General features: G+C 47.2%; 1 protein-coding gene across 2 annotated transcripts in view; it reads right to left on the bottom strand.

The window, feature by feature from the left end:
• Positions 1–389: 389 nt before the first annotated feature.
• The window catches only part of ATF6 (activating transcription factor 6), a 202,722-nt gene continuing 189,780 nt past the window's right edge, over positions 390–13,331 (bottom strand). For both annotated transcript variants that reach the window (XM_045456584.1, XM_045456583.1), the window contains exon 16: positions 390–5,342. In XM_045456584.1, coding sequence (XP_045312540.1) covers positions 5,134–5,342 — 209 coding nt within the window. In that variant the 3' untranslated portion in view covers positions 390–5,133. The remainder of the gene's footprint in view (positions 5,343–13,331) is intronic.

Genomic DNA, 13,331 nt, shown 5'->3' with positions numbered 1-13,331 from the left:
GAGCGCCTGCGCTAACGACCCCCGGATGGACCCGCTGCCGTCGCTTTTCAGCGACTGTCTCCATGCACGGGGACACTTGTCACTCCAAACCGGGAAGAGGCCTTTGATGGGATTGAGTGACCCAGTTTGTTGATGTAGGACAAAGTGTGAGTTCTTGGGCGAGTTTTTTTCCTTAGTAAGATTGTAGTTGAAATATTTGGACACAATAAAGGAAACTTTTACTTAACCAGGCTGGGGGGGGGGGGGAGTGGAAAAGCGTTCTGTTGTTGTTTCCACGTAAACAGTAACAGGCCACGGAACCCTTTGGGTTTCCCTTCTCATAACTAATCACTTAACACTGAAGATTCATTTGGGGTCTTGTTTCTTGGTCTATAACAGAACAAAATAAGGCAGGTTTAAAAGTCCTTTATTTGAATCTTAGAGAACAAGCATGGCCTTATAAAGACTTGCTTAAAAGCACATAAATCTGGTGTCATGTACGCATCATGAACCGACGTAACTATCGTTGGAGAGAATGATAGCCCGTTCCTCGTCTTTTAACCTGTTCTTTGTTCAGCGTGGACACGATCTTGGAAGGAAAACCCGCTGATGTGGCTTGGTGAACGCTCTCTCCTCGGGCCCTAACGGCTGCTCGGGTGAAGCACCACGGGTCTCAGCCCCACCACACTTGCCAACGTGACGAGAACTAAGTAATTGGTGTCTTAAGGCCAGATGTACGTGGCGGTTTTCACCCACCTTCTATGTCCCCCTCATCTCTTATCCAGGCGGCTGGCCTGGCATTTAGGGCCGAGGGTGAGGGGAATGGTCCAATCTGCATTCACTGTGAAAGTCAGCCTGCTCATCTCTCTGGGGTTCCCATGTGGGGCCGTCTCAAGCCTCCGGGTTTAATTAACGGTCACCAGCTGCACTGGGCACAAGAAGCAACACAGTGTGCTGTTTGTTGACCTTGGCAAATGAAAGACCAGGATTTATTTACTCCTTGGTTCCCCAAACTAATATAATGGAGGCTTTTAATGTGCTGCACCTTTAATGCTTAAAGTGAGCAAACCGTTACGTCGAGACTGGTGTCCGTTATCCGCCAGTGGCTAGCCACGACACGATCCACACACAGGACCAAATTTCCCGATCAAGATGCCTCTGTCCTTCTTTTTATACAGATTATTCTGACAGATAACCCGACAGGTAACACAGCTATTTAGAACAAACTGCTCAAAGTTCGAGACTTATCTAAAATAGACTTTGTTTTCAGCTTAGTCACTAAAAATAGAAGTTAACAGGATACGTTCCGATTTCTGTTTGGGGGGAACAGAACACGGCATTTCTGTTATGTGCATATTTCCGTCTGGACTCCAGCAACATCCTTCTGCACAGTCCAGCATCCTGTTTTCCTAGAAAATAAAAAGTTGACCATAACCCCTAGGAGTGGGCGTGGGGGGGGGGGGACACAGAAACTGCCCCCCTCCCCAAATGTTACTAGGGGTAGAAACGAAAATTTCTCACATTTCCTTTCTTTAGGCTTTATTCTTGTTTTTTAACGTACGTAATTAGTGTTCATATTAGCAGCAAAGATCCTACTTTCTGTAGATTAGAATGACTCAGGATGGGCAAAACTAACATTCTGGTTAAGAGCGTGGGGTGCACAGGTGGTAATAAGCATCTCTCGATTCTGGCATCGGCAGTCGTACTTGAGAGGTTAGTTCGTATAAATCAGCGGCTAGTATAAAAGGCTCCATTGGAGCTTCGGTTCCCGCGGATCTGCTGCAGTAGCCCGGAGTCGGCCCATTGGTGCGCCGTGGAGAGAGGGCGTTCCTGGGTGGACAGCTTGCGGGAGGTCGGACTGCAGGGGACGGGGGTCTTACTCTGGCTCGTCAGTAAAAAAGGGGTCACTCCTCGTAGGTAGTTGACGTGGGAGTTGCTGTGAAACTTTTCGGTGTCGCGAAGTCAAATACGGGTTTTTCCCTGTGCTATTTTTCTGCCAAGTTTCACAACCTGAGCTTTAGGAAAATGGCAGGAGCCAGAAAGTAGTGCAAAGGTTGCAGGAGCTGGGCAGCCGTCCAGTGTCCAGGACCCCCAATGCCACAGCAACGGCTGTCTTGTCGGGGTCACTGCTGTGACGACCGGGCTCCTGCCCGGCAGGAAGGGTCCAGCCAGGAAGGTTTAGTCGGGACAGTGTCTCTTTAAAAATGATAGAAAAATCAGTTTGAATCCCAAGTTGCTTGTCTGTTTCTAAGTAATGTTTATTTAGAACATTCAAGAATGACTCACAGAACAGTGCTGCTTTCAAATACCTCCGTGTCTACTCCTTGCTAACAAGAAAAGGCAAAGCCGTGCCAACTTGGTGTTGGGAGGCTGCAGTCATTTAGAAAAAAGTTAGTTTTGTTAGATTTTTTTGGTTTTTACTTGTGAAAAGACAAACCCTGACACTCAATAATCTAACGTAAAGCTTCTCAACTACAAGCCTGGCAAACACTGGATTCGAGATGATCCTTGTACAAATCCTCACTTTGGAAAGAGGCCGTCTACACCTACTACTGTAATGCAGCTGCGTATCTGTTCTGAGCGAGCTCAACACCCCCCCTGGGGAAGGAGCCCCTACGTCTGACTCAGTAGTTCGCACGGGGAAACACCTACTTCCATTAAAAGCCTAAAAACGTGGGATTTGCCACCAGGTGAAGGACCATTCCTGGCCGTCCCCATCATCACTTCCCAAGACTGCAGCGGGGGCGGCCCCAGGGGGACAGGGTCCTGTACCTCCTGGGGGGACTGCCCGCTCTAGTTTAACCAAGTCCCTGCCAGCTTGCAAAACCCCACTTAAAAACTTAATAAATTAAAATGATATGTACACATATATATCCTGGGGGCAGAACTCCTGGCTGCAACCCCCCCAAAGGCGATTTCACCAGCACACCAAACCAAAACACCAGCTTGCTGTATTAATGAATCAGGTGTAGCCGCTTGCTATTTCCCGACAGCCTTCACTGGCGGGAGCCTTACACGTGTTAGATCAAAAGCACTGTGGGGCCCAGGGAGTAGTAGTGGCTTTGATGGAAACTCAGACGGTGGAATACTTCTTTGCAATTGTCAGCGGCCATTCGCTGGCTTCCTGAAACCGCACCCTGAGAAGCCCGCTCCCTCATCTCCAAACACCAAGTCAAGGCCAGGAAACCACGAGGAGCTGGAGGGTCAGCAGGGGGAGTGGGGGGGGGGGGGCTCCCAGGCTGCCACTGAAGGTCATGACTCCTTGCTGTCCCTCCCGCACGTCCATCTGGAGGAGAGGCCTTGGGGGGGGGGGGGCGCGACGGCATGACCGCCACCTGCCGGCGGCCGGGTAGGGAGAGCTGGGACAGACGGGGAGGTGCACGCGCAGGCCACCCTTATGGGCAGCTCCGGCAGGCCGGGGGCTGGGGAACGAGGTCACCTTCCCACTGGCCGTGGCCACCGCTGCTTTCTCAGCTGATCTGCGCGACGGACGGAAGGCACGGGGACGGAGAAGAGACTCCAAGAGAAGACGGTCCTGTGACCTGCGGGTCTCGTTGGCACGGCCCTCTCGTCCTGGCGCCCGTTCCAACTGGAGCATCCCAGGAAGACAGTCCCTGCCGGGATATGGCCCCGGACTCTGGGAGGCTTGTGCGTGGGGCAGAGCGAGGCTCGTTATCACGGCCAACTCCAGACGGCCGGGTACCCAGGCAGCAGGGCGCTTCTCCCCCACACTGCACGCGCAAGTTAAACTGATTTCCTCGGAGAGCATCCAACTAGCTCGGGCAGAGGGGCATCACCGTCCAGAGCCAGAAGCCTGAGCGATTCTTCAGATTTCGAAGCCAGGCCTGACCGTGCGGGCTGACAACGCCCCAGCTGCACGGTCCCCTGGAAGAGGCGGCCCGGGCGATTAGGGTGAGAAGCAGTGTTTGCAAAGTCTCGCAGGACGAGAATAAGGAAGACTCAGTCGAGAAACCGAAGGCAGAACATCAGAGAGAAAAAGGAAAGTAGTCAAAGTACAACAAGATACAAAGGAACGTGGTAGGGCTATTTCTTCTTCTTCTTCTTCTTTTTTTTTTTTTTTTTTTAATAATGGGAGGACAAAGAAGTGAATTCCTTCACTGTCTTTTCCCTGGAGAAGCTGAAAATTATTGCCGAGTTATGGGAGGCACTGGCCAAACAGGAATGCAAGCTCGCCTGTCTGCATGTCTTAAGGAATACGTACTTGTCGGTTCTCAGGAGAAAAGAAAACCTGTTTGCTTCACGTCGCTATCAGCAGAAGGTGGGTAGTGGGTGGGAATCCACGGCAAAAGTGAAGGATCTGTCCCGGGCTCCCTGAGGAACCCGCACCAGGCTAGTAATGAGAGCGTACAGGCTCAGATGCTAACGCTCAGCGGCCTCAGCATAGATGGTTGCTGTGGCTTAATCTGAAACTCCAACAATCGCATCAAAACCTGAGCTGCCCCTCCTCCCACGGCCCACCTCGCTCTCGCATTTTGTCCTCTCCAACCTGCTGCCCTCCCTGTGGCGCCCAACACATTCAGTGTCACGTTTGAACCACAATCCCAGCTAAAGACCAACCTTCCCCAATGGGGAGTCTTTTTCTCCCCCCTTTTGCCTAAAGCTCCACATTGTTTTGACCTCTTTGGCGGGGGGGGGGGGGGGGTGTTTTTTTTGGCTGTTCCGGTTCTGAAATCTGTTTTCCAATCAGCACAATATCCGCAACGGATTTGCATGAAGTCAACGGGAACGCTCATCCGCGGAAACACTTGGCGTGCTGCACGGCTGTAAATAAAAATCTCTTTATCAAGAAGTGAAATGGCAGAGGAGGGAAGGGGATCTTACTGTAAAGATGACTATTTAAACACAACAGAAATACAGAAGAGACAGCAATTCAGAAAGTACAGGAAACAGTCCACCCCAGGCAGCACTGGAGGACAGGGAGGCAGCTGCCACTGGAGAAATGCCGTCTCCCTCGAGTCTGAATTTCAGTGCTTTCCAAGTGGAAGGGCAGATGGTGAAAAACAGCTTTTCCCACTCCCTTGAACCCCACTGCGAGGCGGCTCTGTGCTCGCCACCAAGCAGGCAGGAAGGAGCATCTCTCCCTGCTCTGCGGTCTGGCAGAGTCCCACTGTTTTCCCACGCAGCCCCACGTCACTACTGTAACGACTCCGGGATGGTGCTGACGACATGGGCTGCCTCCGTGGCTGCAGGAGGGGAGCCAAAGAAGGTGTTGGTCTGATTCCTCTGCTGATCCCGGAGATAAGGAGGAACGGACGAGCTCTTGATGTGCAGAATCCTGGTGTCCATCACCTGACAGTCAATCTGCATCATCACTTCGTAATCCTGTCCATTGATCACGTTCTCTGCGGGAGGAATACACATACGGAATCAATATTCAACAGAGTGTGTGATTCTGCCATCCGCTTCGATCCCAGAAAGACATCAATAAGCTTTAACGGCTGTGAACTGTCAATACGCTTTCAAGGGAACAGAGGCACTCCATCAGTCACCAAGCGGCGCTGTGGCTGGGCTAGGTGCTGAGATGGCCCGTCCTCCTCGGTTCCAGCTCCCAAACCGCCTTCGTCGGTTCGGTAAGGTCTCGGAGCAGTGGCCGAGTTAACACCAGAGCTTCCGTCCACAGACATCACAGGAAGATTTCGGTGGCGGGTGGAGGCGAGAATGCTTAAGCACTCCCTTCCCCTTCAACAGTGGGAACGAGTAACTGTCAAAAGAACAAACCTATCATGTGGGTGGCAAGGAGACCTGGGCTGAGACTACTTGCCTCCCATTCATCAGTCATGTTTCTAATTTCGCTAAGATTCCCAGCTACGAGTTTAAAGGTCTGCCTTAGCAGCATAAAGCACAGGAAAGACAAGCTGTAGACATGACAGTGATGCTCTTGCCCAGAGGTCCCCATCGCTCCCCTCCCGCGTGAAGGGACTCCCATTCCAGAGTTCTTGATTCCTGGTACAAGAGACAAGTGCATTTCCCACTTGGGATTAGAGAGAGTGCTACAGGACTTGCAGGTAAACTAGAGGCCATTTGCAGAGGGAACAGGAAAACCACACAGAGCCACACTTACCTGACACGTGTTGGGTAACTCATCATGAGCTCAAAATATATAGACACATGCTCTTACTTCCTAAGAGGATGAAAACTCTTTATTTTAGGGAGAGAGCCAAATTGTTTCCTGGTTTGTAATTCTGGGTACTCGCTTTCCAACTTGAAGTCAATGAAACTTGGGCATAAAACTGATGAGGGAACTGTAAGTGGACAGTCTTTCAAGGCCAGCTGGACATTCACGGCAATGCAGTTAGAAGGTGTGTGAGTGCGGAATTCACACCTGCGTGTCCGTTAGCGTTTCCCCTGTGAATCCGGAGCTGGGAGGGGGATCGGGCAAGGGCTGAGCTTACTACCTGTTTATGAAGATGATACGCAGCCCAGCAGTGACTTTTGAAATTACACGCTGGGCTTCTCCAGGACCAGGAATTGAATTTAAAAGTAGAATTTTTCTTTTTTTGTTTTACTTTCACACTGTGTATGCCAAGTACTATTAATCTAGAGGAGGGAAATCCAGAGTCTGACATCTGATCTTCAGATTCCATTGTTATGTTTGGGAACACTGAGCCATGGAGTGTGTCACAGGTTAGGATTTACAGAAATGCGCTAATCCAGGGCGTCTGAAATTAGGGTCTAATGTACAGACTTCAGGGAGTCCATACGTTCCTTGAAATTGCACGCAAACTTCGGTGTGCTTATTTTTCTGGAGAAGGGCCCCAATCACATTCTCGATGGGGTCTATGACTTCCCGAAAGTTGAAAACTACTGGATCGAATAACCTATCAACTTTAAGTTCCTTGAGCAGATGTTAGTCTATTTCAAAGCTAATGGAAGATTCCATCCCTCCACTTCTCTTGGTTGGTTACCTGCTGTAATTTTTAACACAGTCTCCATGGATGACTGATTTCTCATTACAAGTATTGCAAATGTCTTCTATTACACTTGGAGCTGATTTCCTTCTTTCCCACTTTACTAGAGAGGAAGAACTGTGGGCACTGACTAACCTTACCTATTCTTTAAGACCGTCGCTCTGGACACTTTAATTTTAGGAGTCCTGCCACTATGCGGTGACAACTAAGTAATTTGCTTAGCTTAAAAAAAAAAAACAAAACAAAACTGAGGTATAATGGACATAAAATATTAGTTTCAGGTGTACAACTTGGTGATTTGATATTTATATACATTGCAAAGTCACCACCACAGTACATCTAGTTATCATGTGTCACCAAAGCTAACACAATATTACTGACTACATTCCCCATGCTGTACATGAAAGCCACGCGACTTGTTTTAGAACTACAAGTTTGTACTTCCTGATTCCTTTACTGTTTTGCTCCCCACTCCAACCCATCTCCCCCTCGGGCAATCACCAGTCTGTTCTCTGTCTAGGAGTCTGGGTTTGGTTTCGTTTATTTTTTCAGATTCCACATATGAGTGGACTATGTCTTTTTGGGTCTGTTTATTTAACTTAGCATAACATCCACTAAGTCCATCCGTGTTGTTGCAAAAGGCAAGATTTCATTTGTTCTATGGCTGAGTACTATTCCATCATACGTATAAATATATATACGTCTTTAAAAAAAAGTTTTTTTTTTGAGAGAGCGAGAGAGAGGGAGAAACAGAATCCCAAGCAGGCTCTGTGCTGTCTGTGAGGAGCCCAACACGTGGCCTGAACCCACGAACCATGAGATCATGACCCGAGCTGAGATCAAGAGTCGGACACTTAACTGACTGAGCCATCCAGGCGCCCCCCCATTTGCTTATTTTTGCTTTTGTTTCTCTTGCCTTTGGAGTCAGATCCAAAAAAACATCACCGAGAGTGACGTCAAGGAGTTTACCACTTATGGTAACGTTTTCTTCTAGTTTTATGGTTTCAGGTCTTCAAGTCTTTAATCCACGTTGAGTTAATTTTTGTATATGGTATAAAATGATGGTCCTGTTTCCTTCTTCTGCACGTAGCTGTCCAGTTTGCCCAACGCCATTTACTGAAGAGACTGTCTTTTCCCCATTGTATATTCTTGCTTCCTTTGTCAAAAATTAACGGACCGTATATGAGGGTTCGTATCTGGGCTCTTGATACTGTTCCACAGACCCACGTGTTTTTGTGCCAGTACCATACTGTTTTGGCTACTATGGCTTTGCAGTACAGTTAAAAATAAGGGAGCATGGTACCTCTGGCTTTGGACTGTCTCAAGACTGCTTTGAGTATTCGGGGTCTCCTGTGGTTCCACATAAATTGTAGAATTACTTGTTCTAGTTCTGTGAAAAAATGCCATTGGCATTTTGATAGGAATGGCACCAAACTTGTAGGTTGCTTTGGTTAGTATGGAGAGTTAACAATGTTAATTCTTCTAATCCCTAAGTATGAAATATCTTCCCATCTGTCTGTTTCTTCTTCAATTTCTCTCATTAACGTCTTACAGTTTCCAGTGCAAGGTCTTCCACCTCCTTGGAGGTAGTTTATTCTCCTTGATGTAACTGTAATTGGGATTATTTTCTTGATTTCTCTGATAGTTCGTTATTCACGTATAGAAACACAACAGATTTTTGTTTACTGATTGTGTATCCTACAACTTCACTGAATTCGTTAATTCTAGTCCTTTTTTTGTGGAATCTTGAGGGTTTTCTAGGCCCAGTATTATGTCGTCTGCCAATAGTGACAGTTCTATTTCTTTCTTTTCAATGCATATGCCTTTTGTTTCCTGCCCAACTGCAGTGGTGACGACTTTCAATACTATTTTGAATAAAAGTGGTGACAGTGGGCATCCTTGTCCTGTTCCTGGTCTTTGAGAAAAAACTTTCAGCTTTTCGCCACTGAGTAGGATGCTGGCTGTAGGTTTGTTGTGGACGGCCTTTATTATGTTGAAGTCTGCTCTTTCTATGCCTACTTTGTTTAGAGTTTTTATAAGCAGATGTTTAATTTTGCCCAATGCTTTTTACCGCATCTTTTGAGGCGATCATATGATTTTCATCTTTCATTTTATAAATGTGGTGTATCATGTTGATTAATGTGCATGTTGAACCATACTGGCATCCCTGGAATAAATCCCACTTGACTGTAGTCTATGATCACTTTAACGTATTCCTGAATTGGGTTTGCCAGTATTTTGTTCAAGATCTTTACATCTGTGTTCAGCAGGGGTGTTGTCTTATAATTTTCTTGTAGTGTCCTTGTCTCGCTTGGGCATCAGGGTAATGCTGGCCTCGTAAAATGAGTTTAAAGCGTTCCCTCCTCTTCAATTTTTGGAAGAGTTTGAGAAGGATAGATATTAAATCTTCAAATGTTTGGTAGAATTCACTAGGGAAGACATCTGCCCCGGACTTTTGTTTGGTTGGAAGTTTTTGATTACTGATTCAATCTTAATAATTGGTCTAGTCAGATTTTCTATTTCTTTATGTTTGGGTCAGTCTTGGAAAATTGTGTTTCTATAAATTTATCCATTTCTCCTAGACTGTCCAATTTATTGGCAAATAATTGTTCATAATAGTCTCTTACGATCCTTCTTATTTTTGTGGTATTAGTTTAACTTTCATTTCTGACAGTATTTGAGCCTTCTGTTTTCCTGGTGAGCCTACCTAAAGGTTTGTCTATTTTGTTTATCTTTTCAAAGAACCAGCTCTTAGTTTCAGGTATCTTTCCCATTATCCTTTTAGTCTCCTATCTCATCTATTTCGGCTCTGATCTTTACCTTCTTCCTTGTACTAACTTTGGGCTTTGTTTGTTCTTCTTCTAGTTTCTTTAAATGTAAAGTTAAATTGTTTGAGATGTATCTTGTTTCTTGAGGTAAACTTGTATCGTTACGAACTTCTCTCCTCACTTTTGCTCATCTTACAGTTTGTGGTATTTGTGTTTGTTTTCAATTGTTTCTAAGTATTTTCACCTTTTGACTTCTTCTATGACCCAGCAGCTGTTCAGTAATGCGTTGTTTAATCTCCATGTACTGGCAGTTTTTCTAGTTTTCTTATAACTGATTTCTAATTTCATACTATTGTGGTCAGAAAAGATGTTTGAAAGGATTTCAACCTTCTTGAATTTTTACTGATCTGTTTTGTGGCCTAATATGTGATCTATCCTAGAGCGTGTTCTGGGTGTACTGGATAAACATAATACAGCAGCAGAGACAGACCGAGACAGAGCGTGAGCAGGGGAGAGGCAGACAGAGAGGTTAACACGGAATCTGAAGCAGGCTCCAGGCTCTGAGCTGTCAGCACAGAGCCCCACACAGGGCCCGAACCCACAAACTGCGAGATCATGACCCGAATCAAAGTCTGACACTCAACCAACTGAGCCACCCGGGCACCCCTGATTTTACTAATTTTGTGTTTTAACCTCCATACTAGCTTTGTAAGTGAATGAATCCACTATTTTTACTACACATTTAGTTTTTCTGGTGAGATTTTTACTTTCACAGGTTTTCTTGTTATTAATCATTGCCATTTCTTTGTAGCTTAAAGAAGTCCCTTTAACATTTCTTGAAAGGCTGGTTTAGTAGTGATGAAAGCTCTGGAAAGGTTTAGCTTTAGTTAAAGCTCTGGAAAGCTCTTTATCTCTCCTTTCAATCCTGAATGATAACCTTGCTGGGTAGAGTATTTGTGGTTGGAAGTTTTTTCCTTCCAGCACTTTGAATATATCCTGCCAGTCTCTTCTGGTCTGTAAAGTTTCTGCTCGAAAATCTGATAGCCTTAATGGGTTGCCCTTGTATGTAACAATTTATTTTTCCCTTGCTGCTTTTAAGATTCTGTCTTTAAGTATTTGAATTATAAATTTTAATTATAATTATAATTATAACGTGTCTGGGTGTGGATCTCTTTGGGTTCATCTTGCTTGGAACTCTCTGGGATTCCTGGATCTGGAGGTCTGTTTCCCTCTACAGGTTAGAGGAATTTTTTGCCCCTCTCTTTCTTCTCCTTCTGGGAACCCTATAATGTGAATGTAATTCTACTTGATGTCTTTTTGGTCCCTTAAGGTCCCTTCATTTAAAAGAATTCTTTTTTCTTTCGGCTTCTCAGTCTAGATGAGTTCCACTGCCTTGTCTTCCAGCTCACTGAGCCTTTTAATGTGTTACTCTGCCTGCTGTTGAACCCCTATAACATATTTCAGCTCAGTTATTTTTCTCTTCAGGTCTCTGACTTCTGTTTGGTCCTTTCTTATATTTTCTTTCTCTCTGATGAAGTTCTCACTGTGTTCATCCATTCTTCCTCTGAGTTCGGCAATCACCTTTATTGACTACAATTGTAAATTCTTTATCAGATTTCTGAACCTCTGTATCGTTAAAGTCTTTTTCTGAGGTTCTGTCTTGTTCTTTCATCTGGAACATATTTCTGTGTCATTTTGTTGGATTCCCCGTGTGTTTCTATGTATTAGACAAAGCAGCTCTCTCTCAATCTTGAAGGATTGGCCTCTGTAGGTGATGAAGCTTCTCATTCAACTTTGCCCTGGTTCATGATTATCTCTTCAACCTTTGGGACGGTCTACACCACCTGATTTATTCTTGATGTGTCCCTGTTGTTGAGAGTGTGCCAAGACCTGTCAGTGTTCCCAGGGGAGGAATCTCATTTAACACCGAGTTCAGGCAATTAAAAGTGAAATCCCTCAGGCCAAGAGCTTTTAAAGTATGTGGCTCAGTCAGTTGAGTGTCCAACTCTTGATTTCAGTTCTGGTCATGATCTCTTGATTGCGGGATCAAGTCCTGTGTCAGGGCGAAGACTGCTTAGGATTTTCTTTCTCTCTCTCTGGCCCTCCCCCCCCCCACCTTTTTTTTTTTTTTAATGTTTTTATTTATTTTTGAGACAGAGTGTGAGTGGGGGAGGGGCAGAGAGAGGGGGAGACACAGAATCTGAAACAGGCTCCAGGCTCTGAGCTGTCAGCACAGAGCCCGACGCGGGGCTCGAACTCACAGACCGTGAGATCATGACCTGAGCTGAAGTCGGATGCTCAACCGACTGAGCCACTCAGGCGCGCCCCCACCTCCTTAAAAAAAAAAAAAAAAAAAGAAAAAGAAAAGGTATGCAAAGAGACCGTCGTAATCCCTGTGCTGGCCACCAGACCAGGAGATCTGGAGGTGTCACCTGGGCAACAGTTTTAACAAGTGGGGCTCCAGATGAACGAATAATCTCCTTTCTGGGAGGTCTTATAGATCTGTCATGAGGCCAGGGAAGTGGACACAGAGGTATCTCCCTGGCTTACGCTCCCTGGGAGCACCTTATCAGCCTCTCCCTGTGTGGGCAACCTGAAGCCTACTGCCCAGGCAGGAGCTCGAGGGTAGCTGGCCTTTTCCCCAGGGAGACTGCTGTCTGTGCAGTGCTCTAGGGGTGGTGGCCTGCCAGGAACTGTATTCTCCACTGTTACCTTCCCATGGAGCTCAGGAACGGCAGCCTCCCTGGCACTAGGGCCAGGCAACCAAGGGCAGCACCGTGTAGACTGTGCCTACCTGCTGGCTTCAACTAAGCAGGTGGAGAGCATACGGGGCATGGCATGCTCGCGGGCTTCAGAAAGGCAGCCGGAAGATGAGCCCGCCTGTGGGCATCAGGACTGCAGCAGGAGGGCGTGTTCCTGTGCTGGAGCACCAGCTGGGGGTGGGGCAATGCTGCGCTCAGCTGCCAGGGAGAGGGGAGCGCGGCACCTGCCTACAGGCACTCTCTGGCTGCAGCGAGGCAGCAGGATGGTCTCCTCCCTGCGTGCTGGTGGGGGCGGGGGGGGGGGTGGGGGTGGTGGGTGCAAAACTGGCCTCACCAGTGCCTCTCCTCCGGGAGAGTCTCGACCATCTCCCCTCCAGCTGCTGCTTTTAGATCGGCAAGTGAATTTCCTTCTCATCTAGTCTAAGCACTTGTCAAACTGCTGTCTGTGCACTGGGTCGGGGTGAGTGAGGCTGCAGGCAAGCTCTCTGAAAGGGGACCTGGGTTTCTACAGTCCTTTGGGTTCTTTGGATAATCAGCCCCGTTCACTTCCTAATAAGCTGGATGTTCTGGGCTTGTCTCTCCAGTGCAGGACTCGCGGGGCCTGATGTGGGGCGCCGACCCCTTGCTTCCCGGGCAGAGGCCGCGGGGCTGGTGAGCTCCTTCCCTGTTGTGCGTTGCTGTGCCGGGGACGGGGTTTTGGCACCCCTGCGTCTCTCTGCCTCTCTCACCCGTCCGGATGGGGTCTTTCTACCCTTTGTCGGGGAGAAGCAGAGGGAAACTTTCCAGAGGCAGCTGTAGGTGTGTGCGGGAGGAGGGGAGTCAGGATCTTCCTCTATGACCACCTTGTGGAAGTCGTTTGCTCATCTTCAGAGAATTAAACCCAAATGCCTGCA

This window comes from Leopardus geoffroyi, chromosome C3 (assembly GCF_018350155.1).
Source record: "Leopardus geoffroyi isolate Oge1 chromosome C3, O.geoffroyi_Oge1_pat1.0, whole genome shotgun sequence".
NCBI classification, from domain to species: Eukaryota; Metazoa; Chordata; class Mammalia; order Carnivora; family Felidae; genus Leopardus; species Leopardus geoffroyi.
The sequence above is the reverse complement of the archived record's forward strand: the minus strand, read 5'-3'. Positions and strand labels throughout refer to the sequence as shown.